Here is a 21,708-nt window from a genome sequence, read left to right on the forward strand (position 1 = left end):
TAAATATTTATTCTTGCTGTACATTTAGACCAGAAGGCGAGATTCTAGCATCTACATCATAGTGTCACACACTACAGTCCCAAATTAAAATTGGCAGTGGCCATGAAGATCAATATTCTACCCAATACCGGTCCCATTTCAGTCCCAGGCTTTGGAGGTTGTAAGGTGTACTATTCGTGTCATTACGAGCCATCCTAAACCGTAAGTTCTTAAGGGATTTAACGTACATATGTATCTGCTTATTATGGAAGAAGGTATTATAGAATCTTTAACTAAATATTCTCTTCGTATTTAGAACTAATTTCTACATAATGCAGTATTGTTAGGTGGCTACAAAGCAGTGGCTGCCGTGAAATGCAGCACTATAGTGTTCTCTAGCTCTCACCGAATTCGTCCAAACCGAAAGAGCTGCTTGTCCACATATCGTCGGTATACTCACCGCGTGCAGCTTGATCTCTAGACGACTGGTTAATTACGGCCGTCTGCAGTGTTGTGATGATGCTGGGGATTTGAGGGGATAAACCGCGGCCCTGAGTCCAGTGATACCGTACAAGGAAGCAACGGTGGATCTCTTTTCTAACCGTTTTGACTGATTAACCAACAACTTATCACCGCTAGATTGATGAGAGCAACGAAAAAGTCATTTGAATACTACCAAGAGAGTCAGTAAGGCATTCTAACTTGTATAGGTATCAGGCTGTATTGGCGATCTCTTCTACCTTTGTTGTAGGTTACTTGTTAAGGATATTATATATTATTATACTTTATACTTCCCGTGCTGGTGTTTACTCTCGAATAAGTGGAACCTGTGTGCGGTTCAACCTACCTTAACGTATCTCGACACACCTCTTTATTACGAACAACTTAGGTAGATCCCGGTCCGTGACAGGCAGGCCGTACGCACTAATCCGGAAACTGATAACACGCGATCTCTCTACTTATACCGAGGAATATTAATATGATCATGATTTTTCCTTCCCATACAATTACTCATTAGGCCTAGCGGTCAAAACTCTTTCATGGATATAGCGAAGACCTCACCCCGGGATCAGGGAGTCAAGAAAGCCATTAATTTCCAGCACTATTAAGGTCAGCATATCCAACAACATCCAAACATTCAAACCCCGATATGTAGGCGCACTCCTTGTAGCAAAATTTGGATTTCATCAAGAACAAAAACATGGATTAGAGCACTGCTGGCAGTATGAAAGAGAAAACTGCGATACAAAGCGATACAAAGATGATGTTCCACTTCATCTGCGGTGCAATCTGGCCTGGCTGTGTAAATCGACACTCCTTCTTGCCAAACGCCCGCGGATCATCAGCGAAGAGAACAGAACCTTCACGTTCCAGTTCTCCTGGGTTGTCGTGGAATTCTGGCTCTTGCTTCCATAACGTATTCCCTCCTGTCATAGCAGTGACCTTGCGCATCGTTTGCAGCGGATTGCAGAAGCCTCCTGGTGTGCAATTTTCTTCGAACAATCTTGAGCGTACTGGGCGGGCCCAAGCCAGTTTGTCAGTTAGCATGAAGCGTGTAGGGTATTTGTCTTTATTGTGGCATAGTTCCGTCTTGAGGGTTTCAAGCACCCGCACATTTGCCAGAAGGAGGTGTTGGCCCTCCGGAATGACATCCCAGGATATACAGGCGGATGAGTTCTCGTCACTGCAATCCCTAATCGGATATGATATTTCTCTACAAAATAGAGTGACGGTGTTGGATTTTTTGAACAGCTTCCACCAAACGGGGCGTGATTTCAGAACACTTGTTGGAAGTTCTCGCTCCCAGAATTCAAATTTTCTCTGTTGCACATCGGTATAATCCCAGCCTCGGAGGCCTTTCTTAAGAGATATCTCGCCAAAACGTCGGTGCATAGTCTTTTGTGCCTTTCTCTGTTCGAGAATCAGGATGAAGTCTTTCACAATATCTATATACTTCACCGGAGGCCCAGTACCAAAGGGAACCATCAGGTTCTTGGCCACCTTCACGGCTTCATAGGCAGCTGCCCCTCCATTAAAGGACGCTTTGGCGCGCGGGATCTTGGATGTTGCAAGTTGTGAGCCTTGTCGGATATGTGTAGCAACCATCTGTAGGACTATATTTAATTCTGGGATGAGGAAGGCTATACATTTCTGGTCATCATAGAGCAATGCGGGGGATTCTGCTGAGCGCTTGATAAGGTCGTCCAACTTTAGTTCTGAACCTTTCACTTGGGCTGACTCGCCCCGGTTGAAACGCCAAGTTGTGCCAGCATTCACAGTAGCGTGGCCCATTGCATTGAGGCCTACCCCGAGGGGACCTTCGTAATTTAGGCCGATGGCAGGACCTGTTCGAGGGACTTGGCTTGCAGCAATATCAACTCTGTCAAAATCTGATGTGCCTATGATAATCTCCGAATTTCTGTTGTAACCCAAAAAGGCACGTGAATTGCGTAGATTCGACGTATCGAGTTTGTCCAGTCTTGGGTCCGAGAATTTGTTGGCTGTTGTAGCTTGCCTAAGAATGTTATCAACGGTATCGAAATGCCATAGAACCGAGTCTCCGGACATAACTTCTGGAACTAGAACGTTAATCCCACTCGTAAAGCCAAGTCTGTCGCCGAAGTGAACAGGGAACTGGACCCCCGCAAATGCAGCCATGATGTCAAAAGGTAATTCGAGTCCAACCATACTGCCAGGCCGTTCACTGTTAGGAAGACCAAAGCTGTAAGCTAAAATGCTCTCAGTAAATAGAGAAGTCCAACATTGGCCAGATCTACGGCTTGTCGGTTGAGGTACCCTATCCTGACTCAAAAGGCGAAGCTGGAAGGTTGCTTCTGTCCTCTGCTCGACCTCTATCCTTTGAGCTCGAAAATCAAGATAAGAGATGGTTAATTGACCCTCGTGATGCAGCCTCAGAGTAGCCGCTAACCAAGAGAGTTGCTCCAATGTTTTACTAATGTATTCGAAAGATCCTGAAATATGCACAATTGCGTGCTCTCTTTCATGATGTGCGACTGCAGGGACCAACTGTATTTGTGTCCGACTTCCTGATCCATCTCCAGTTCGAGACTTGGTTTTTACTGTGTCGAAAACTGTGGCAAAGCCGGTCAGTTTCTTTCAGAGTAGAGAGAACGCGGTAATCTCGAAGATTAGACGTCACCAGCAGGACCACAGTAGCCTGATAGTCGCTGTGGAACAAGTAACAGAACGGCTTCAGTACGTACCATTATTATGAAAAGCGGCAGCCACGGAAGCTTTCACGGCTTCCAGCAGCTCGTTACTGTTCCACATCGCTCTCACATAGTCTCCCAGAGGAATGGCGCACGCACAGTCAAATTCACCATTCAAAGTAAATACGAACTCTATGTCGTGCACGTCTAGATTCTCGTACTTCACATATTGAAGTAATTCCCATTCTATGACACATACGACTGTGGAAGCCTGTGTCGTGGTGGTTAGATGCTTCCTAAGAACATTCTCAATTAGCTGAGGAATCGGTGGGAAGAGAAGCATCTTTAGCCTCTCGTACATCTGTTCGAACACAGGCCCTCTGCAGAGGATTTGGTCGAGGTGACCCATATCATCCAATATCGCACTTTCTGGAGGCTCTTGTTCGTCCGGATCCATGTCATCATCGAGAACCTGTGTTGGCACCTCTTCCAGGTTGGTGGTGATATTCTCCCGGTCTGCCCGTCCTATGTTTGAAGTCGCCTGCATTGCTGGAAATCGTTTACTTAGGATCTCCATAAGAAGTCCATCTGGACTTGGAGGCGTCTCTTCCCGAGATAGACCAAGGGACATCGCGATATGGTCTTGTCTGCAAATCGACTCGGTAATGCTTGTCGCAATAATTGCCTTGTATCGGCTGAATAGCCATCCCAGCCCCTGTTCCACAGGTGTTTGTGCAAGCTTTTTCAGAGTTTTCGAGAGCACGGTCAATGCTTCAACTAGGTTCCATTGCAGAATAGACGGTGTTATACGTAAAACTGCTGCAGTACATAGTTCGCGAACGTGTTCTTCCGCTGCTAGCAGCTCCACGACCTTTCTGATGGCCGAATCTACGACACCGGGCTCCAAACTTCCTATCAAAGTGGACGCTTCGCTAATTGTATCAGTGGTATCCGGAGCTAAGTCTTCGCGATGAGCCCCAATGGAGTCTAGATGCAACACTTCAGCTGCCGTGACATCATTCTTGATGTTTCTAGGTATGACAGAGAGTAATTCCTTAGCATAGGCGGCTGCCGCGAGGGCCGCATAGCATTGCCATTTGGAATTCTTATGAGAATCTGTGTAATCTGCTATCCCTCTGATAACCAAACATGGAAAGTCATCCATCAACCCCGCTGCTTCCGTTTCAATACATAAAACCCCCAATTGGCGGCTGAGCTTATCGCGGGTTGTTGCACGCCAAATAACACTATTACTTGAGGCTATTGATCCGTAATGGACTATGGGAGTCTGACTATCACGTGGCGGCCTGCGGATAAGATGAGAGCGATCACAAAATGAACAGTCACTTTCAGCTTCTGTGTGGTGTTCATATGATGCTTTGAAGAGCATATCTTGATCATGACCTGGGGAGGAGAACTTTTGGCCCATCAGAGGGTTCCGCATGAGAGTTTCCGAGATATAGTGTCTAAATTTTGGATTTTTTCTCATGTAATCCGCTTGAAGCCTAGAAACTGCTGATAGCAATACGCGCGGCGGCTCATTCAAATATCCAGTAAGCTGAAAACCTCCATCTGGGTGGATTTTCCCGGCATCGAACTGAATAACCCCCCCTGAAGTTGATGTGGGCATGCTAACCACCACGTCGCCCAGGCGAATGTCACGAGTTTGAGAACCAACGCCGCCGCCAATACCTACGAGTAGCCCGAATTTGATAGCCGGAAAAGACCAGAGAAGATCCCTTACTACCACTACTGAAGAGGTGAAGCCATAATAACCCGGCGGCAATGAAGCTATGACAACATTGTGATCTGCAATCCGTCCCAAAGTATATGAATTGCTATCTCGGGGATTGTATCGGAGTGACATATGTTCTTCATCCAGCATAGCTCTAGCAGCCGTCAGCTCATACGCCGTGGCGCAGATCCATCCAACTGTATAGTCTGTATGCTTTCTTTCCATACTAGCCCAGTGGCGATCTGCCAGTTTGACACGAGAAAAGGTTGTTTGAAGATGATATTTCGCGCAGTTAAATCGGCTTTCTCGCGGACTTTGAAGTTAGTGCACGCTTCGGATGGTGGTCTAGAAAGAAACCAGAAATACTCTCGCTTCTCGTCGATTATTGATGACTTAAACCCCATCACTAATGAGGGTTGAGAGAACAAATATATGCAGCGTCAGCGAGGTGCGGCTGCCCATTGCTTGGCTACATGGTGAGCTAGCCTCGGCGGGGTAGCTGAGCTGCTGTTGTTGAATTACCAACTAGACTGAAAACCCGGTCTTTTTGTCCTCTGGTATTCATCCCTATAATCCAACAGCTGTCAATTAGACCATTTAACCCAAAAAGAGAATCCTCTTAAGTGAAGGCTCTGTGATTAGTCGTAAATTTTCTATCATGCTGTAGAGCGCATAGTGCAGTAGGCCCATGTTGCAATTTATTGTGTCAAGTACTCCGTACTATTAATCACGTTTATAATAGCATCTTAATATTCACTATCTTCTAATAAATATTATTAACTTGCATTTAGAACTGGAGCGGCGACAAATTACTGGCCTTTACGTGCCTGTCACGGACACTTGATGCCTGGCTCGGGGAATTATCGATGGCCCTCAATTGACATCCACGCATCCGTACATCAAACTATGTTTAGGCCGCCTGGCTCGACGCCATGACTTACCTCGGTGATACGGTTGATCCCTGCTAGCCCAAGGTCAGAAACCAATTGCAAGCTCATTGGGCTCGTATTTCTCAAATTAGCATCTATTTGACTTTCAGTTCCTGCACCCAGCCACTGAATCCAGAGTTTCGTGTAACTAAGTACCCCCAGGAGTCTGCTGTTGCGCACGTCGATATTTGTTCATTACTGATATAGCCGCACACACTGTAGCCGCCAGACCGATCGTATGTTCCAAAGCAAGATGAGGCTGAACAATGGCGCCCCAAAATGTTTAGCGACGAGGCGATCACCCCCTAATCTTTCATTATTCGCATTTGCTCGGCTGATAATTAATTTCCAACATTGAGAACAACTCATATATTTGTGATAATTTTGCTATGGGTGTAGTCAACTTCTGAATTCGCTACCCGCTCGATACATCCTCGCGCTTCAGGATGTTGCCATCTGACACGATCTTCATTATAGTCGACGTGGCCCTACGTGGAATCATGATCAAGCCGCTTCTTTTGATCTGGCTCATCAGCTTGTGTCTTGTCCGCAGGAGAAACGATCCGGCAAGGGTGGCGTTCAGTTACCTCAATGCCGCGTGTCCTTTTTTGATGGTGTAAGTTTGCTTCTGCGAAGACGAACCGCAGAAGTGCCGAATTGACTGGAATAGTTGCCTAACTCTCTTTGTCGCTGGTGACGCCGTTGCAATTGCCCAAACCACCCTGGAACAAGACGATGAAACCAATAACCTTCTCAGCGATCTCCAGTACCGAGTCTACTCCGTCGGCTACCTCTTCCAAGTTGTAGCCGATATCCTAACAGTCTGTTGCCTGGTCGAGCTAGGGAATGGTTTACTCCTCTCTGTCAAGCAACAGCGAACGGCCTTCCAGACAGTTCTACGCTATGTAGCCATCGGAGTTGGGAGTCTCATTTTTGTCCTCTCTTTAGCACAGTTCAGTATCGATAATGTCCAATACACCAATTATTTCAACTACCTAAACCACCGTTTGACTCACTATGACTACGGCGGCGACACAACTGCCCCTACCTTCGACTATGCGTCCTTTGATCACAGTCTAACGATCGCTCTTGACTTGTCCGTGACCTGTGATGTGCTCTTACTTGTCACCACAGCGGCTACTCTAGGCTATGCAGCATACGTGCTGCACCAATGTCGATCCTGTCCTGGGCTTAGAAACGTAAGTCCTCCCAGTCTCCTTTCCCAAGTGACTACCATGGCTAACACCTCTCCTACTCTAGTCCACCGTTCTCTTCCTCGTTGCGACAATCCTCTCCCTCCTCCGCTACTCCTGGGCCATCGCCATCGATACCGCGTGGGAGCTCCCGAACGTGACCATGCCACTGGTCTACGCCGACATTGTCGACCCGATCATCAACATCTGGACCTTCTTCGTCATCCTTGTACTTCTCTTTGTCATTGGCCGGCGCAAGCAGGATGGCGTGTGGTCGACGCCTCAGCAGTGGATGAGTCCTGACATAATGTCGCAACCCGGTGGGCAGCCTCCCCAGCAGTGGATGAATCCGGACATAGTTCCGCAGTACGTTGAGCAGCCACCGCAGCCTGTCATATGGCAGAGCCAGCAACCAATAGCGCACCCATCAGAGATATACACAGAACTAGCGCCGCCGTCGGAGTTGCCGGGATGGCAGAATCACCAGTTGGAGATGCCTGCTTCAATGTATTCGCATCCTGTAGAGTATATAAAGCGCTGAGGAATGTTTATAAGACGAAGTAATGCAGTCAGTTGTGTAACGTCATTTAAGTATCTAGTACAATACTAGCATACTGGAATAGATACTGTTAAACTAGGGGTGCGTTTGTCGTGACAATACTTGATCTCAACCCAATATAACCTGGTAGTTCCTACTAGAGTGGAATTAGGGTTAGAGTTAAAGCTTATTTTCAGATTAGGAAAAGAAGAGTAGAATAGAATTAATTAAAATTTTAATATTAGAGTAAAATTCAGTATAGCATCATACCAAATTCATACATATAATACTATAAAGGGCTGCTTGTCATATGGCACACAATAACAAACTCTCTATACAATTAAATAAGGAAGAAATTCATTTCCAACTAGTATATATAAATTTATGGGTAGCTCTTTTTATTAATAATATGTTATAGTGTCCGCACATTATTTGGGTAGATACTCTTCTGGGAATGTGAGATTTGTACGTGTGTGATAAGGCACGATGGTATCTATCTTCTGATCCAAATGATGCACATACTCTCAACCCGAATGGTAGATGGTTCTATGTGAATAGTAATGCTAAATTGGAGTCTCTTTACTAGAAGCCTAACCATGATTTTTGTCTCTTAGGATCACAAAAATAGGCGATTCTATGAAATCAACCGTCGAGCTAGTAGATATCACCGCCCAAATTCTCGGGCATTATTCTAACTGACCCAAGACATATAGCAAGGAATTATCTGGATTATACGGAAGGCCACTGCTTCTGTGTAACTGAGCCTCCGGATCAAACGACGTATCAGTGACCAAGATTAATAGCTGGGACATAGAACTCGACCAAATTGCAACTGGTGAAATAATTAGGAAAGAAAATTGTAAAATGGATTGGTAGGAATCATCCCGAAAGTGATATGGCTTTTGGAAATACCATACCTCAAACTCGTTCCATTAAAGGGGAACTGAAATCAAATGGGAGAGCTACAAGACCTAATGTGGAGGTGCACACTAAACGTGGAACAATCGATCAGTTGAGAAGACCTATCAATTTTGAGGGTGAAGATCTTGAAGAACGGATCGGCAGTGGATGGATACCCGCTGAATGCAGTAAATCCAGAGAAAACTAGTTTTCTGCTATCTTGGATCTGAAATACGACCGAATGATATAGCCGGACGATGGAATACATAAGCTTCACTCATGGCTGCTGGCTCTCATTTTGTATTCCTTTTGGTTAAATATTTGTGCTAGATTACTAGGCCTGGTGGTTTGAGACCGAACTATACACAGCGAATTGCTTTTGCTGACGAGAAAGGAAATCACGAACTGACTAGTTCCGTATTTGGCATTTCTGGACTGGAGTAAGCAACAAATATAAAACCCTACTCAGATTTCCCAGTTTCCAACGCGAAATTTCATTTCAGGGATTTACTTCCAAATACCTACTATGAATCAAGCTTAAACTAGGTGTAGGATATACATGACTGTTTAATTATATTACTAACGGAATTTTGAACATGAATAGGACAATTCGGGAATTAAACTCCCCACCATGCTATGTATTACAGGAAAAGACAAAAAGCTACTATGTCTTAGATTCTGTGACTGTAGTATGTCAGCCAAACCCTCTATGAAATCATGATATTGCTTTGTTTTCTTTAGGGTTAAAGATCTAGAGGAGGATGATAGAGAAGGGGAGAGCAGCACTGAGCGGTATGCTGCCGGTAAATAACATCCGGATGTTATAGCCCCTAAAGGGAGGTCCATGGTGAGGTACGCATCGCATCTGACTACTATCCCCAGTGCCCACGTTTCGGACGACGAAAGCGTTGTCGATATAGTGACCAAAAATCTCCAAACGCCCGATATACGCCATAATCTTGAAACAAAGGAAACAAAAAGAAAGATAATAAATAAATACATGAAAGAACCGATATAACGATTGGGATAGCGTATTCACATTAAACTCGCAATTCGCCTACGAGCGGCTGCAGTCGTTCAATCCACTGATCGACCGTCAATGTCTCCTCTGCCGTACCAGCGGACCAGTCGAAAAACCGAGACAACCATGGGCGATTTTGTGACCCGGATGATTCGTCATCTTGGTCCTTATCTGAATCGACAGCAGGCGGTACCAAAATGGTGTCGATACCATGTACGACTCCGTCCATGGCAACCAAGTCTGGAATGGCTAGGGGAACCCGTGAGTTGACCTGAACTGATTGACGATGACCTGGGCCTTTAGCCGGCTGGACGGTGATATTCAGACCCTGATCAGTAATCAGGCTAGGTAGGACAATCTGTCGCCGGAGGAAAAAAAAAACAAGTCAGCCGGGAACAGCAGAGCTAAAGAAAGGAGTTCTATTCACCTGTGAGTCAGTATCTACAGGAAGCTGACCACGACCATCCTCTTGGAAATACACATCGGAAAAGAGGGTCTGATTGGCGACGATGTGGTAGGCTAACAGGGCACGAAGGTAGTCCTCGCCGCCAGTGCCGAAGAAGAACTGGTTGGCTTTACGGCCAAGTTTGGCAAAGGCTGCTTCAGTAGGGGCAAAGATGGTCTGGCCAATGTGTGTCGAGGTATCATTAACAAGCACAGCTAGGTCGACAGTTTTGGTCAATGCCTCACGAAACGTGGCAAACTCGTCGTGGGAACGCAGTATGTGAGTCGTCGACTCAGGCAGGAAGAGCACGCGGTCGACCAGATGGACGTAGCCGTTGATTGCTTTCTGCAAAGGTCAGAGTCAGTGGCGAGCGAAACGATTTACTTCTTAGTATTGTTCTTACCTGGTCGGGAACAATAACAGTCGAGTGACGGTTGAGAGTGATTTCCTTTTCGTCATCATCACCATCATGGCCAGGGTCGACTGTCTGGACACTTATGCGCTGCTTATATTTGAAGAAGATGTCGGCGTTGACAAAGGACTGCACCGTGTTCTGGGTGCGCAGGGCAGCAGCCGAGGAGTTTCCAGGGCCCATATGATAGCCGACTAGGAACTTCCAGTAGAACCAGGGCAGGCCATGCTCGAAGCTCTCCTGTGCAAAGGCCTCGTTTGTGGGAGCAAACAGCGTGAAGCGGGCCTGTGGCGTATCCAGGCCGCCGACAATATCGTCGAACTGGCCGACCCAGTGGGCAAAGGTCGAGATGCGGCTGTCATCTTGCAAAAGACCCCAAACTGTCCGGCTCTGGGGAGGGTCACTCGTCGATTGGTCAACATCATTAACAATTTTTGGTGTCGTGTCAACCGTCTGTGCTACCTTGGGTGTGCCGATAGGTTTTTGCGTTGTGTCTTGCCAACTGGCCAAATACACTGGCACCACGACCGTGACAGTGAAGATGACAGCAAGTGCGCGAGAGGCTTTGAACACGACTCTTTTAATTTTGAGTGAGCTCATGATAGCAAGCCTGTCTATGAGAAAGCTAGGGCTGTTGATTTTTTTGTCACGTGTACACAGTCAACTCAGTATCCAAAGACAAATCATGACATTGAAGACGGACAGAGGGGGGGATATGGCCTATCTATCTATTTGTCTATTTGTCTATCTACCATATATTGCCATCATATTCTACCGACCCTACAGCCCCACGTGGCCCCGAATAACGCTATATAAAATAAGCCCGAGCATCTATATCAGGGCTCGATAGAGTAGTTTTGGCCCCATTTTTTCCTTCTTGGGCGTAACGCGGGGTAATCATATCGGGATCGGGGGCCTGCTTCGGGGCTATTAAGGAAAAACTGAACCCGAACCACGGGCCGTCTTAACATGTATTATTGGTGAAACGTGAATATAATAATAGCACGGATGGCCAGCTGTCGAATAAAGGAAAAAGTCGCAAAGAGAAAATCTTTAGTTGTAATTATTTTTAAAAACAGATAATGGAGTCGTGGTTTCTCCTCCTTCTGAGCATCCTGCTGCGCGACATTGTGCTGGTTGCTGGCAAACATGTGCGACACGAAATGACGCTGACCTGGGAGCTGGGAGCCCCTAATGGTCAGGTACGCGAGATGATCAAGATGAATGGACAATTCCCGGGTCCTACATTCGTTTGGGACGAGGACGATGATGTTGAGGTATTTTATTTCTTTTCTTTTTTCTTCCTCTTTTTTGAAGTGGTACAATGACCACGTTTTGAGCACAATGACATTTTCTAATCCGGTTGTTGAAGGTCATTGTCCATAATCGTATGCCATTTAACAATACCGTCCACTGGCATGGCCTCATGTAAGAATTTACAAAGAGAAAAATTTACCATCTTAATATTAATGTCTGTCCAGGATGCAAGGTACTCCCTGGTCCGATGGTGCCCCCGGTCTCTCGCAAAAACCTATCGAAATGGACCAAAGTTTCATCTATCGCTTCAAGGCCTCTCCAGCAGGGACTCACTGGTAAGCTTTTAATAAGGTTTTCTTTGATTGTTTGTGTTAATAGGTAATGGGATTAGGTATCATGCGCATTCAAGAGCTACCCTGCTTGACGGCTTATACGGCTCCATCTTTATTCGGTAAGCAGATCCGATGAGAAAGAAAACAAAAATGTTACAATGGCAGGATTGAGTGGAGCAACTAAGTCTATCGGACTGACAACTTCACACTCACAGACCAAAGCCAACGGCGCCGGCACCATGGGAACTAATTAGTTCCGATGAAAAAGAGATCCAAGCCATGCGCAAGGCGGCGCTAGATCCGTCCTTGATGCTGGTGTCGGACTGGTCTCAATTCAAATCATGGGAGTACATGAACGCCATGGATGAGTCGCGATTGAGTATGTTGTAAGTGCATATCCACCAGCAGAGGCGATGAAACTACCCGACAACCGCTGATTACTTACTGATTTTTTTTTCTTGAAGCTGCGTCGATAGTATCCTGATCAACGGCAAAGGCAGTGTCTACTGTCCTGGAGAAGATTATCTAGTGCAGCATACTAGCACTTACATGAAATATGCCTTGTATCCCGGCCACGTCAGTGATAAGGGGTAAGCACTTACCTCTGAAAGTGATACGGTCCTAAATCTGACTATTTCCTCTCTCTCTAGATGCTTCCCATTCATGAAATCCACTGAAGGAAAGTACCTGTCCGACGGACGACCGGAAAAAGTACCGCTCCATCTACAAAAAGGATGTATACCATCCAAAGGCGACGAGACAGTAGTCGAAGTCGACCCAGATGCCAACGGATGGGTCAGTCTAAACTTCATCGCTGCTACGACGATGAAGACGGCCATGTTTGCCGTTGCTGGCCACCGCATGTGGGTGTACGAGGTCGACGGTCACTATGTCGAACCCCATCTGGTTGATACAGTAAAAATGTACGCGGGCGAGCGCTACGCCGTGCTTGTGAAACTCGACCAGCAGCCAGGCGACTACACTATCCATGTGCCGGATAGCGGGCTGACGCAGGTAATCAGCGCATATGCTACGCTGCGATACAAGACATCTGGCCGCGACAGGGAACGGCCGCGCATAGAGAGCGCCCTCACGTACGGTGGTCAAAACACCAGCGAGCTCGTCACGCTCAACCGAGACCATCTGCCCCCGTACCCGCCTCTGACGCCAGCGCCAAAGGCTGATGTCCACCATGTCCTGTATACGCACCGATGGCACAGCCCTTGGCAGTACACCATCAGCGGTGGTGGTATGTATGCCGAGGATCGTAGCGCCTATGCGCCACTACTATACGACACGGAGCAGCCCGATGCGCTCAACGAAAGTCTCGTCATCCGCACGCGCAACGGTAGTTGGGTCGACCTGGTGCTACAAGTGGGCTCATTACCCGACCAACCTCAGGAATTCCCACATTTTATCCATAAGCACACCGGGAAGACATGGCAGGTCGGCGCCGGCGAGGGTATCTGGAACTACTCGTCTGTCGATGAAGCTGCCGCGGCCGAGCCGTCCAGTTTCAACTTTAAAAACCCAAACTACCGCGATACCTTCGTTACCTCGTTCGACGGACCATCATGGATTGTGCTGCGCTACCAGGTAGTCAACCCGGGTCCATGGCTATTCCACTGCCACATCGAGACCCATCTGGCCGGCGGCATGGCCGTGGTCATCCTCGACGGTATCGACGCCTGGCCGGAGATACCACCAGAGTATGCCGTCGATGCCTACGGCTTCTTCCCCGGACAGGAACGCCCCGCAGTCAAAGATGGCTCCTTTGTCATGGATGGTGTCTTTGATGCCGTGCACAACCAGCAGTTCCTTGACGGGCTGCAGGCAGGTCAGTCTGCGAACAGTTGGAACACGCTGGTGCACAAGATGATTGACTTTTTACAAACTACGATTTCGTAAAACTCTGTCCTTTTTCTCCCCTTTTTTTCTTTTATTTACTTGTCATTCATTAATGAGTCTCTCATATCTGTGTTGGGCGTCTGGTTTGGTTTTATGGGACTGTATACCTACATAGCATTTGTTTTCCTTCGTATCAGATTCATCGCTGTATATATTAGATATATCACTTTGCATCTAACATCTGCCTGAAAAATATTTTGTTTTCTTTTATGTGGATACATATTTATATTATAACGTCATCCCAAGATAAAATATTTAACTGCACTACATAGATAGCATAAGAGAGATTGGAGACTGCCAGTTTTCAGATTAATGCATATGGCCCACCACTCTACACCTTATCACCACTGCTTATTATCCTCATCCCTCTCTTATCTGTTCCTTACTGTCTACACTGTCGCCTAGACCTGCTCTACCGATCACTAATTTCTTAATACAATTAATTACAGATGGTCAATTCTTATTAATTCTGTATTAGTCGCTTAAATGGCAATCTTAAAAACACAGAAACTGCAAGGCTTCTTGCCACTGCCAACCTCTAAGTGCAAAAAAGTAATACTGGGGTAATAGGGCCGTTGCTCAATTCCAGGGTTGGCTCGAGGTAATGCCTCTGGGGGGATGCGCAGATGCCCCCAACCGTCTCCGGGGCCCCACTAATCTGCGGAAGTTGGAGAGACTATTAACTATTTCGCCGAAATTGAAGACTATTGAACTCCTGGAAGCATCATTGGTCATCGACCCCCTTCCCTGCCAATTCTCCACCCTGTGAGACTTGGCGATTCAGTACCGGCTACCAGGACCTCGGGCTCGTTCGAATTCACGGAAACGTTCTCACACATTTACTCGATTATTCACATACGCAGAAAGGGGTTTCGTTGTCAAAGACTGCTTATATAATTGGGCAATCAGGTGACCTGAGGTCAAAGATAATTATAACCTATGCAGTGGCTTTTAAGATCCATAAGGAATGTAGGAACATTCCATATGAGATCCTGTTAGAGCGACACGTCTATATAAACTTGTGTTCCTTCCTTGAGGATGCAGGTAATGGAGAAGACAAGAATACAAGAACATACAGTTAGATTCCTCTTTACGCCTTAAATAAGCTCCAACCAGTCACACTACTTCCACTCATATCCGTAACATTCGTAGTCCGTGTATGATATGGGAGGTCGAGAACAGGCTGCTACTGCAAAATTGGGATATTCGCCGCGCTCTATAGATTCAATGGGGGTTTCAAAGGCTAGGTCTGGGCTGGGAGGAGAGAAATGTATTGATAATTAGGATTGCCCATTTTGAGAACGAACTCGACGCGTTAGGTGGAGTCATAAAACTGCAAGAGGGTAAATAGCTTCAAATTTACGTATTGCTGTCCAATTTACATATTGCTGCCTGCCCCTGAGCGAAATTGGCCGCCGGCCTCGCGATTAAGCCAATGGCAAATTTGTCCTCGGTTGAGGATAACTTCACATCATATTTCTTCACACATCTCTTTTGACTCCTAAGTTGGTAACCCCTTATCTTTACTCTCCAGGGCAATAGAGTCGTATCATTGACCGAACATCTTTTGGAGAGTCCATACCTATCTGGTCCTCAGCCACTGATGACAGCATCCGACTCTTGAAGCCCGAGAGCACGCTTGTTCTCGTCGTACTCTCGTTCCGCTCTGATGGCAAAGGGACTCTTGCTGGCGAACAAAATGTCGAGATCCTCCAGGTGACGATTGGCGGTCTCAATGTAGAAGGCCCACACTGGAAGAATCTGAACAAAGTTCAGTAAGGCGAACATGATGAAGACCCAAAACCCAGCGGCTGAGATGATATATGGAATGATCTCGTTGCAAACGCCGCCTGCAACCGCGAAGGAGACCATGGATAGCGCGCTACCTTTGGCACGAGTAGCTAGCGGGAATATCTCTGTAGGATATACGAAGCTATTTGGACAAGCGGATTTTGTCAGCAATCTAGAAATGCAATGCAATACTAAACCCCTAGAAGAGAGGAAGGGAAAGAACTTACGCGGCGACGATCCAGGTACCACCGAACGCCATAGTGTAGAGGAACACACAAGCTACTACTCCGCTGCCGTAGCGCTTGCTTGCAACTGGATCAACCTCGGCAAGGGCGTACACTTTGTGCGCCAGACCTCCACAGATCATCAGAAGGCTGCCCATGGTGCACAAGCCGGTCAGCAACAATTTCCTCCTTCCGAAGCGTTCGACGGTGTACGAGGCGATAAAGGTTGAGATCATATAGCCGATAAAGTTGAGGCCAGCAAGAATTGAGGGCCAATCCCCAGAATCTGAAGTAGAAGTTCGTGGTTAGTATCAAGAAGGTTTCATCACGTTTTGGGCGAGTGAAACCTACAGCCACTCAAGGCAAACACCTGAGGCCCAAATACAGCGATGACATCAGGACCAGTAAGTTCCCGCATAAATTGGATACCCATCGCAAGGGCAACTCGCCGACGAGTGTGAAGCGCATCCTTCTTCCAGATCATAGAGATAAAGCCATGTGACGCTTGGGTTGCCTCAAGACGGATTGCCGCTTTGATCTCCTCGAGCTCTTGGTTGACCGACTCTCGAGTTGCGAGGAGACGGCAACGAGTCAGGACTTCTCTTGCATCCTCGAGCCTCCCTGTCTGGGCTAAGTGACGGGGAGTCTCTGGGAAGAAAGGGGCAACCAACAAGATGACCAAGAGAAACAATATTTGGAAGCCTAGAGGAAAACGCCATGAGAAGCTCAGTGATCTGGTCTTCAGGCATCCATATTGCATCCAGTAGACGCTTCGTATGGTTAGTTATACTCCGAACATACATTTTGCGGCGGGGGCATGTTAGCACGTACATCTGAGCACCAAAAATACAGAGGGCGTATTGAACAGCGACGAACGCGCCTCGTAGATTGTAGTCTGCCAGCTCCGAGGTCCAGATAGGCGTAATTGTGTTGAGGTGTCCACACCCCACCCCGCTGATGACTCGGGCGATGGCCATCCAAGTGAAGTTTTGAGCTCCCGCTAATAGTGCTCCGCCCAGTATGCCCCAGATGCAACCCATCTGGATAGCTCTGAGACGTCCGAGTGAGTCCGCATAGCTACCCGACAAGATAGCTCCTATTCGAGTCGTTTAGAGCCAAGCCCCGTAGATTTGAGGTTTGTCGAGGATTTGAGAATGCCTACCAATAAAGAACCCAGCGAACCAGAAACTTACAAGGCCCCCAATTCGTGCGGCGTCACTATTTGTTCCGTGATTGATGTTCATGCGTTGCAAGTAGTCCGGATTAATATTTACTTGGGCCATGACGGCCGAGTCATAACCGAAGAATAAGATGCACGTTCCGGCGAAGGAAAGGATGGCCAACAGCATCGGCTTCCCGGAGAGCTTGAGGCATCGCGACCGTGAGTACCCTCCAGGAATCCGTCTTGCCCATGCAGGTTCCGCTGCCAATAAGTCAACGATGGGAGCGAGGAGCAGAGCGCAAGGGGAACTTTTCACGTACAATGGAAGTACTGTTCAATAGGGTCTGGGTCTGAGTGTTCGACCTCTGAATTGGTGTATCCTTTGTCTTCTTCCATTTTGATCGATGTGTATATCTCTTTGTTCAATGTACTGTAGTGATGATGTTGAGAGAGAGCAAGGAGGAAGGAACGCGGCTGACTTGGTTCATCAAGGAAAACCACCAGTCAGGCAAACTCAGTCTTCTTGGATCTCTTCACAGTCAGTTAACGCCACTGGGTCTTGATTTCTCAAATTTCCCCGGACTCGTCTGCGTGGATGCTAGCTCCCCACGGGGGCGTTTATAGACAACTAGCTCCCCACGGGGAGTCGATAAATGCTTTTGGACTCGGCATAGGTGCTATAACGGGAGCGTTCACATATCATTTTGGCCGCTTAAATCAGAAAGTTACGCGGGCGGAATTGTGGATTTCGGCGAAAATGCGCAAGCCCCTAGTTTCTACTCTACCTAAGCATCCGGAATTCGATTCTAAGAAATTCCAGATGCAATGACATTTTAGATTGGCAGGATTCTTAGTTCCGGGGATGGGAACATTGTCAGGTTTGTGATGGAGGTCATTAACGCTCTATAAAAGCGAGAGTATGCTAGTTCGAAGACATGACAGTGGAAGTCACTTCGACTATACGACCGCTGCGAAGGTCAAACCCCAGTCTTTCGGGATGATTTCGAGAACGATGGTAGGTTGCCAATGAGAAGGGTCATGATCCGTAACCACGAAGGTGGATTGGGTTGGGTCGACCCATCCCCCACACGCTCTCTGACGTACTCAGCTGTTCATCCGCTCGGCGCGATAAATGGACTGCTCGCTGTCGCTGACGACTATGACCTCTACTGTGTTCCCAGTAATTGCCATATAGCGTGCAGGGCCTGCTTTACGAAGGCGGCACTCTGCAGACTATGTGGCAGGAACTAACACGTGTATTGTCTACTAAAAGATATTATAGTTAACATAGGGCTATGTAGTTATAACCATCATAAAGATCAATTGAGCGGACGCAGAGAGAAGCAAGCGAACAGACATTCCTAGTACGCGATTCGCTGCCCGCATACCACCCCGCAAATCCTCCAACGGCCGAGAGAGCCGAGTTCTCGTTTAGCATACCCCGCCCCGGGAATTACCATTGCGTAGCCCTTTTCTGGCTGGTAAGCAACCATCTTTTAGCTGCAGTTAGTAGGCAGCTCTTGAACACAGCTCTACAATCGTAGACAGCCCTATTCCTCTGATGCTCCAAGAAGAGCGCCAAACCATGAATCACCCAACAAGCCGAGTTTACCGGCGCCACAAGCGTAAGCTTGCATGTCGATACTGCAGTGCTCGCCACATCAAATGCAGGACACCAGAGCCTTCACCAACAGGTCCAACTGAAAACAACCGCTACCAGCCATGTCAGGCTTGTCTGCAGGCAAACGAACCATGTGAGCCACGCAAGTCTACCAACATCACGTATGTATTGATCAAGACGCAATGTTATGTCCTGGGTCGAGCTTGCTGACCTTAGCATTTTGCAAGCTCTATCAGCTTATGTGCAGACTCGCATTCAGCTGCTGCCAATGGCTTGCAGGCACTTCCTGCGGACCGCCGAGAATCGACAACCCCCAGTTCATTCGACCAACCAGTCACAGCCGATCTACCAGATGCTTCCTTTAGTCTTCAGAGTCCTGCAAAAACCCCCCAAATGCAGTCTCGTTCTCATACGTCCGCAGAGGAACAACCTAAGGAAGGTTCCGAAATGCTTCTTGTCAAGCTGATGAACTCCGAAGAACACGAGAACACACCACACTCAAAGAATGTCGCCAATAAGGTCATGTATTTTGGAAACGACTCGATCTGGGCCTGGACCATTCAGAAAGCCCGCGGCGGCAATGCTCAGCAATCGGCCAGCCCTGGATCAGTCAGCACAGAGTCTCTACCATATAATGTCCACTACCAGGTCCCGACTACTCTAGATGAACGACCCCATGATGTCCCGGAAGATGATTTCGATTTAAAGCAGCAGGAAATGGACTTGCTGCGGAAGAAAGGCGCCTTTTCCCTCCCACCACCGTTTGTGCAGAAAGCACTCCTAGACGCGTATTTTCGATGGATTTTCCCAATGCAGCAGATCCTCGATCGTGAACAATTTCTCCAAGACTTTGAAGCTGGTCGGGCGTCTATACTCCTCCTTCAGGCACTGTTCTTTGTCGCGACGACCTGTTGCGATGAGGATATTATCAAGGTAAATTGGGGAAGCAGACGTTCCGCACAACTTACTCTCTACCAGCGAGTCAAAGCTCTTTACGATGCAGACTGTGAGCACAATCGCGTTACAGTGATCCAGGTACTTTTCTTAATGACCTTCTGGTGGGGAAGTCCAACGGAAGAGAAAGACTGCAGTCACTGGTTGGCAGCCGCAGTGCGGCTGGCCCAAGCCAACGGCATGCATCGATCGTATGGTTAGCCATTTCGAAAGAGCTACCTGTTTCTGCTGATACTTCGGCAGAACAAAACACTCCTACTTGCCTCTGAAAGATCAAAAGCTGTGGAAGCGGATTTGGTGGACCTTTTATGTACGCCATGAATTGATGTTATGGCTGGCTTTGCTGCCTGCTAATTGACATAGGTGCGAGACCGCTTTGATGCGGCTTCTCTCGGACGACCAATGCTGATTCATGACGATGACTGTGACGTTGAGCCGCTGGAAGAGAGTGACTTTGATAGTCCCGCTAACACTGGAACGGATGATGATACCTCCAACATGCTCGGTGTCCGGCATTCAGTTGAAATGGCTAAATTGGCGATCTTACGTTTGTGTTGACTCTATACGTGCGCGAGACCAACAAGGCTAATAGTGGCAGTGGGCAAGATCATTAAGGCCACGCAGAAACATGAGAATACCGATACCTTCAGAAAAGAGATGGATGCAAAACTCACCGCTTGGGAGAAGTGTCTACCGGAACGCCTTAAATATTCCGAAGACAACAACCAAGAGGCACAACTGCTGGCGAACATGCTAAGTCTAGGCTTTCAGTATCTAAGTCACAAAACCGTCCTACTGTATACGCTACTAACTTCTCTTCAGTTGGTGCAAAATCTCACTACATCGACAAATCTTCCTAGAGGGAACACCGGAGCATGATCTTTCGGTGGCACCTGTTTCTGCGAACGCTGTCACTCGAATCGTTGAGGACTTACTCGCTGAGGGACTTTTTCGTCGTGCCTCCGTACATCTGTATGTTAGTCCTTGTGACTTTCGTCATTTTGTGCTCACAATTTCTTCCAAGGATTGCGATTTTGTTCGCTTGCCTTACTATCCATGTTATTCAACTACGGCGAAGTGACGGATCACGACGCCGGGTGTTAAAGCATAAGTTACAACTTTGTGTATTGGCTCTTTCAGAGTTCAAGAACTATTGGCCGTTTGTAGGGTGGATGTATTGGCTTTTCCGCAAGCTGGTGGGAAGACTCCTGGTTGAGGACAATCCGTGTGACCAAAGTGGTCCACAGTACGATGTTCGTAATTTTCTCAACCGATCAATGGAATCTGGAGCCTCCGTTGGTACTCAAAATGAAGGCATGGTAGCTGAGCGCGCTATTACGACAATGCCAATGTCACTCGGTGGGATGGGCGCACACTCCACCAACTTCCGCACAGCACCTACCTCTGCAGCTGAGACCACGTCCGGAGTAGCCTCATTCGAGAACTTTTTGGATCCGTTCACGTCCCTTGACTTGATGGAATGGGCTGACTTTCAAGGAGAGCCTTTTGGCTCTTTAGCACTGGACGATTTGACATGGCCTTAATCTCCCAATCTACATAGATGGCTTACCCTGAGAATACAATGCCGAGCAGTACTCTAAACAGCGTGCTCGATTGAATAGAAGTCTTTCACTATCAAAGTTTCAATGAGTAGTGGCATTTCCTACTGTGGGAGTAATATCTTGTTTGTACTATATCTGGATCCCATAGAGACCCTGAATCAATCGTGTTCCTGTACGGAAATACTGAAGTCCAAAGCGGACATTGCAAGCGGACTCGCATGAGATCAGCTCTTTGCCCACAGCGCATCAGAGTAAGTCTCTTGAGGAAGTCAACAGACCTCAAGCGAAGGGGGAAAGGAAACTCGGACGAGTATACGTTCCGGCTGGCGGAACCGCTTGGCGAATCTTAAGGTTATAGAAGCACAACTACGAGCTTTAAAAATTTCCTATCTCTGATATAGGACATTGTTAGAAGCACAAGAAGAATGTACACTACAGTGCTGTACGTTACGACGCAACCCGCTTGCACTAATATCAAGAGGCAGAGGCGGGCCTCAGGCTGCACTTAGTTCGCCTACGTACTTCGCCTTTTTATCTCGGCCGAAATGCGAAGTATGGCGACGCCGCACCGGAGC

General features: G+C 47.4%; 8 protein-coding genes across 8 annotated transcripts; 4 read left to right on the forward strand and 4 right to left on the reverse strand.

The window, feature by feature from the left end:
- Positions 1-1,005: 1,005 nt before the first annotated feature.
- On the reverse strand, positions 1,006-3,580 carry BGW36DRAFT_462793 (uncharacterized protein). The gene is made up of 3 exons (XM_046222178.1): positions 3,509-3,580; positions 3,204-3,445; positions 1,006-3,071 (listed from the first exon to the last, which is right to left on the reverse strand). Exons 1-3 carry the CDS (start codon positions 3,556-3,558, stop codon positions 1,186-1,188), a joined length of 2,178 nt encoding a protein of 725 aa, XP_046070293.1. The 5' UTR covers positions 3,559-3,580; the 3' UTR covers positions 1,006-1,185.
- A 22-nt stretch (positions 3,581-3,602) lies between these two features.
- BGW36DRAFT_382205 (uncharacterized protein) lies at positions 3,603-4,180 on the forward strand (the record flags this gene model as incomplete). The annotated part of the gene is made up of 1 exon (XM_046216497.1): positions 3,603-4,180. A coding segment is annotated over one exon (521 nt), but the record flags the coding sequence as incomplete, so codon positions are not given.
- BGW36DRAFT_322784 (nucleoside phosphorylase domain-containing protein) lies at positions 4,147-5,310 on the reverse strand (the record flags this gene model as incomplete). Its single annotated transcript, XM_046212680.1, has 1 exon — positions 4,147-5,310. A coding segment is annotated over exon 1 (963 nt), but the record flags the coding sequence as incomplete, so codon positions are not given.
- Positions 5,311-6,072: 762 nt separating this feature from the next.
- Positions 6,073-7,660, forward strand: BGW36DRAFT_382207 (uncharacterized protein). The gene is made up of 3 exons (XM_046216498.1): positions 6,073-6,429; positions 6,484-7,012; positions 7,074-7,660. The coding sequence occupies exons 1-3, from the start codon at positions 6,260-6,262 to the stop codon at positions 7,545-7,547; spliced, it is 1,173 nt and encodes a 390-aa protein (XP_046070296.1). The 5' UTR covers positions 6,073-6,259; the 3' UTR covers positions 7,548-7,660.
- A 1,824-nt stretch (positions 7,661-9,484) lies between these two features.
- BGW36DRAFT_360862 (FAS1 domain-containing protein) lies at positions 9,485-10,922 on the reverse strand (the record flags this gene model as incomplete). The annotated part of the gene is made up of 3 exons (XM_046214220.1): positions 9,485-9,823; positions 9,893-10,255; positions 10,314-10,922. 3 exons carry the CDS (start codon positions 10,920-10,922, stop codon positions 9,485-9,487), a joined length of 1,311 nt encoding a protein of 436 aa, XP_046070297.1.
- A 482-nt stretch (positions 10,923-11,404) lies between these two features.
- BGW36DRAFT_453005 (conidial pigment biosynthesis oxidase Arb2/brown2) lies at positions 11,405-13,819 on the forward strand (the record flags this gene model as incomplete). The annotated part of the gene is made up of 8 exons (XM_046221858.1): positions 11,405-11,599; positions 11,695-11,750; positions 11,804-11,914; positions 11,971-12,030; positions 12,127-12,297; positions 12,376-12,501; positions 12,562-13,669; positions 13,724-13,819. 8 exons carry the CDS (start codon positions 11,405-11,407, stop codon positions 13,817-13,819), a joined length of 1,923 nt encoding a protein of 640 aa, XP_046070298.1.
- Positions 13,820-15,412: 1,593 nt separating this feature from the next.
- BGW36DRAFT_398460 (MFS monosaccharide transporter) lies at positions 15,413-17,392 on the reverse strand (the record flags this gene model as incomplete). The annotated part of the gene is made up of 6 exons (XM_046218411.1): positions 15,413-15,752; positions 15,838-16,120; positions 16,186-16,604; positions 16,666-16,930; positions 16,997-17,257; positions 17,317-17,392. The coding sequence occupies 6 exons, from the start codon at positions 17,390-17,392 to the stop codon at positions 15,413-15,415; spliced, it is 1,644 nt and encodes a 547-aa protein (XP_046070299.1).
- A 1,109-nt stretch (positions 17,393-18,501) lies between these two features.
- On the forward strand, positions 18,502-21,289 carry BGW36DRAFT_382209 (fungal-specific transcription factor domain-containing protein). Its single transcript, XM_046216499.1, has 7 exons — positions 18,502-18,778; positions 18,845-19,762; positions 19,815-19,881; positions 19,935-20,118; positions 20,170-20,341; positions 20,394-20,543; positions 20,596-21,289. Exons 1-7 carry the CDS (start codon positions 18,558-18,560, stop codon positions 21,113-21,115), a joined length of 2,232 nt encoding a protein of 743 aa, XP_046070300.1. The 5' UTR covers positions 18,502-18,557; the 3' UTR covers positions 21,116-21,289.
- Positions 21,290-21,708: the final 419 nt, after the last annotated feature.

The sequence above is a fragment of the Talaromyces proteolyticus genome (assembly GCF_021365285.1).
Source record: "Talaromyces proteolyticus strain PMI_201 chromosome Unknown BGW36scaffold_8, whole genome shotgun sequence".
Lineage (NCBI taxonomy): Eukaryota > Fungi > Ascomycota > Eurotiomycetes > Eurotiales > Trichocomaceae > Talaromyces > Talaromyces proteolyticus.

Excerpts from the sequence above, each read along its gene's own strand:
- BGW36DRAFT_382207 (XM_046216498.1), top strand. The coding sequence starts at position 6,260 with ATGTTGCCATCTGACACGATCTTCATTATAGTCGACGTGGCCCTACGT. Across the intron at positions 6,430-6,483 it reads GCGTGTCCTTTTTTGATGGT|TTGCCTAACTCTCTTTGTCG; the intron begins GTAAGTTTGCTT and ends TGACTGGAATAG. Across the intron at positions 7,013-7,073 it reads CCTGTCCTGGGCTTAGAAAC|TCCACCGTTCTCTTCCTCGT; the intron begins GTAAGTCCTCCC and ends CTCCTACTCTAG.
- BGW36DRAFT_462793 (XM_046222178.1), bottom strand. The coding sequence starts at position 3,558 with ATGGGTCACCTCGACCAAATCCTCTGCAGAGGGCCTGTGTTCGAACAG. Across the intron at positions 3,446-3,508 it reads GGGCCTGTGTTCGAACAGAT|GAAGCATCTAACCACCACGA; the intron begins GTACGAGAGGCT and ends GAATGTTCTTAG. Across the intron at positions 3,072-3,203 it reads TGCCGCTTTTCATAATAATG|TTTTCGACACAGTAAAAACC; the intron begins GTACGTACTGAA and ends GCTTTGCCACAG.
- BGW36DRAFT_382209 (XM_046216499.1), top strand. The coding sequence starts at position 18,558 with ATGCTCCAAGAAGAGCGCCAAACCATGAATCACCCAACAAGCCGAGTT. Across the intron at positions 19,763-19,814 it reads GCCAACGGCATGCATCGATC|AACAAAACACTCCTACTTGC; the intron begins GTATGGTTAGCC and ends ATACTTCGGCAG. Across the intron at positions 20,119-20,169 it reads GGCTAAATTGGCGATCTTAC|TGGGCAAGATCATTAAGGCC; the intron begins GTTTGTGTTGAC and ends TAATAGTGGCAG.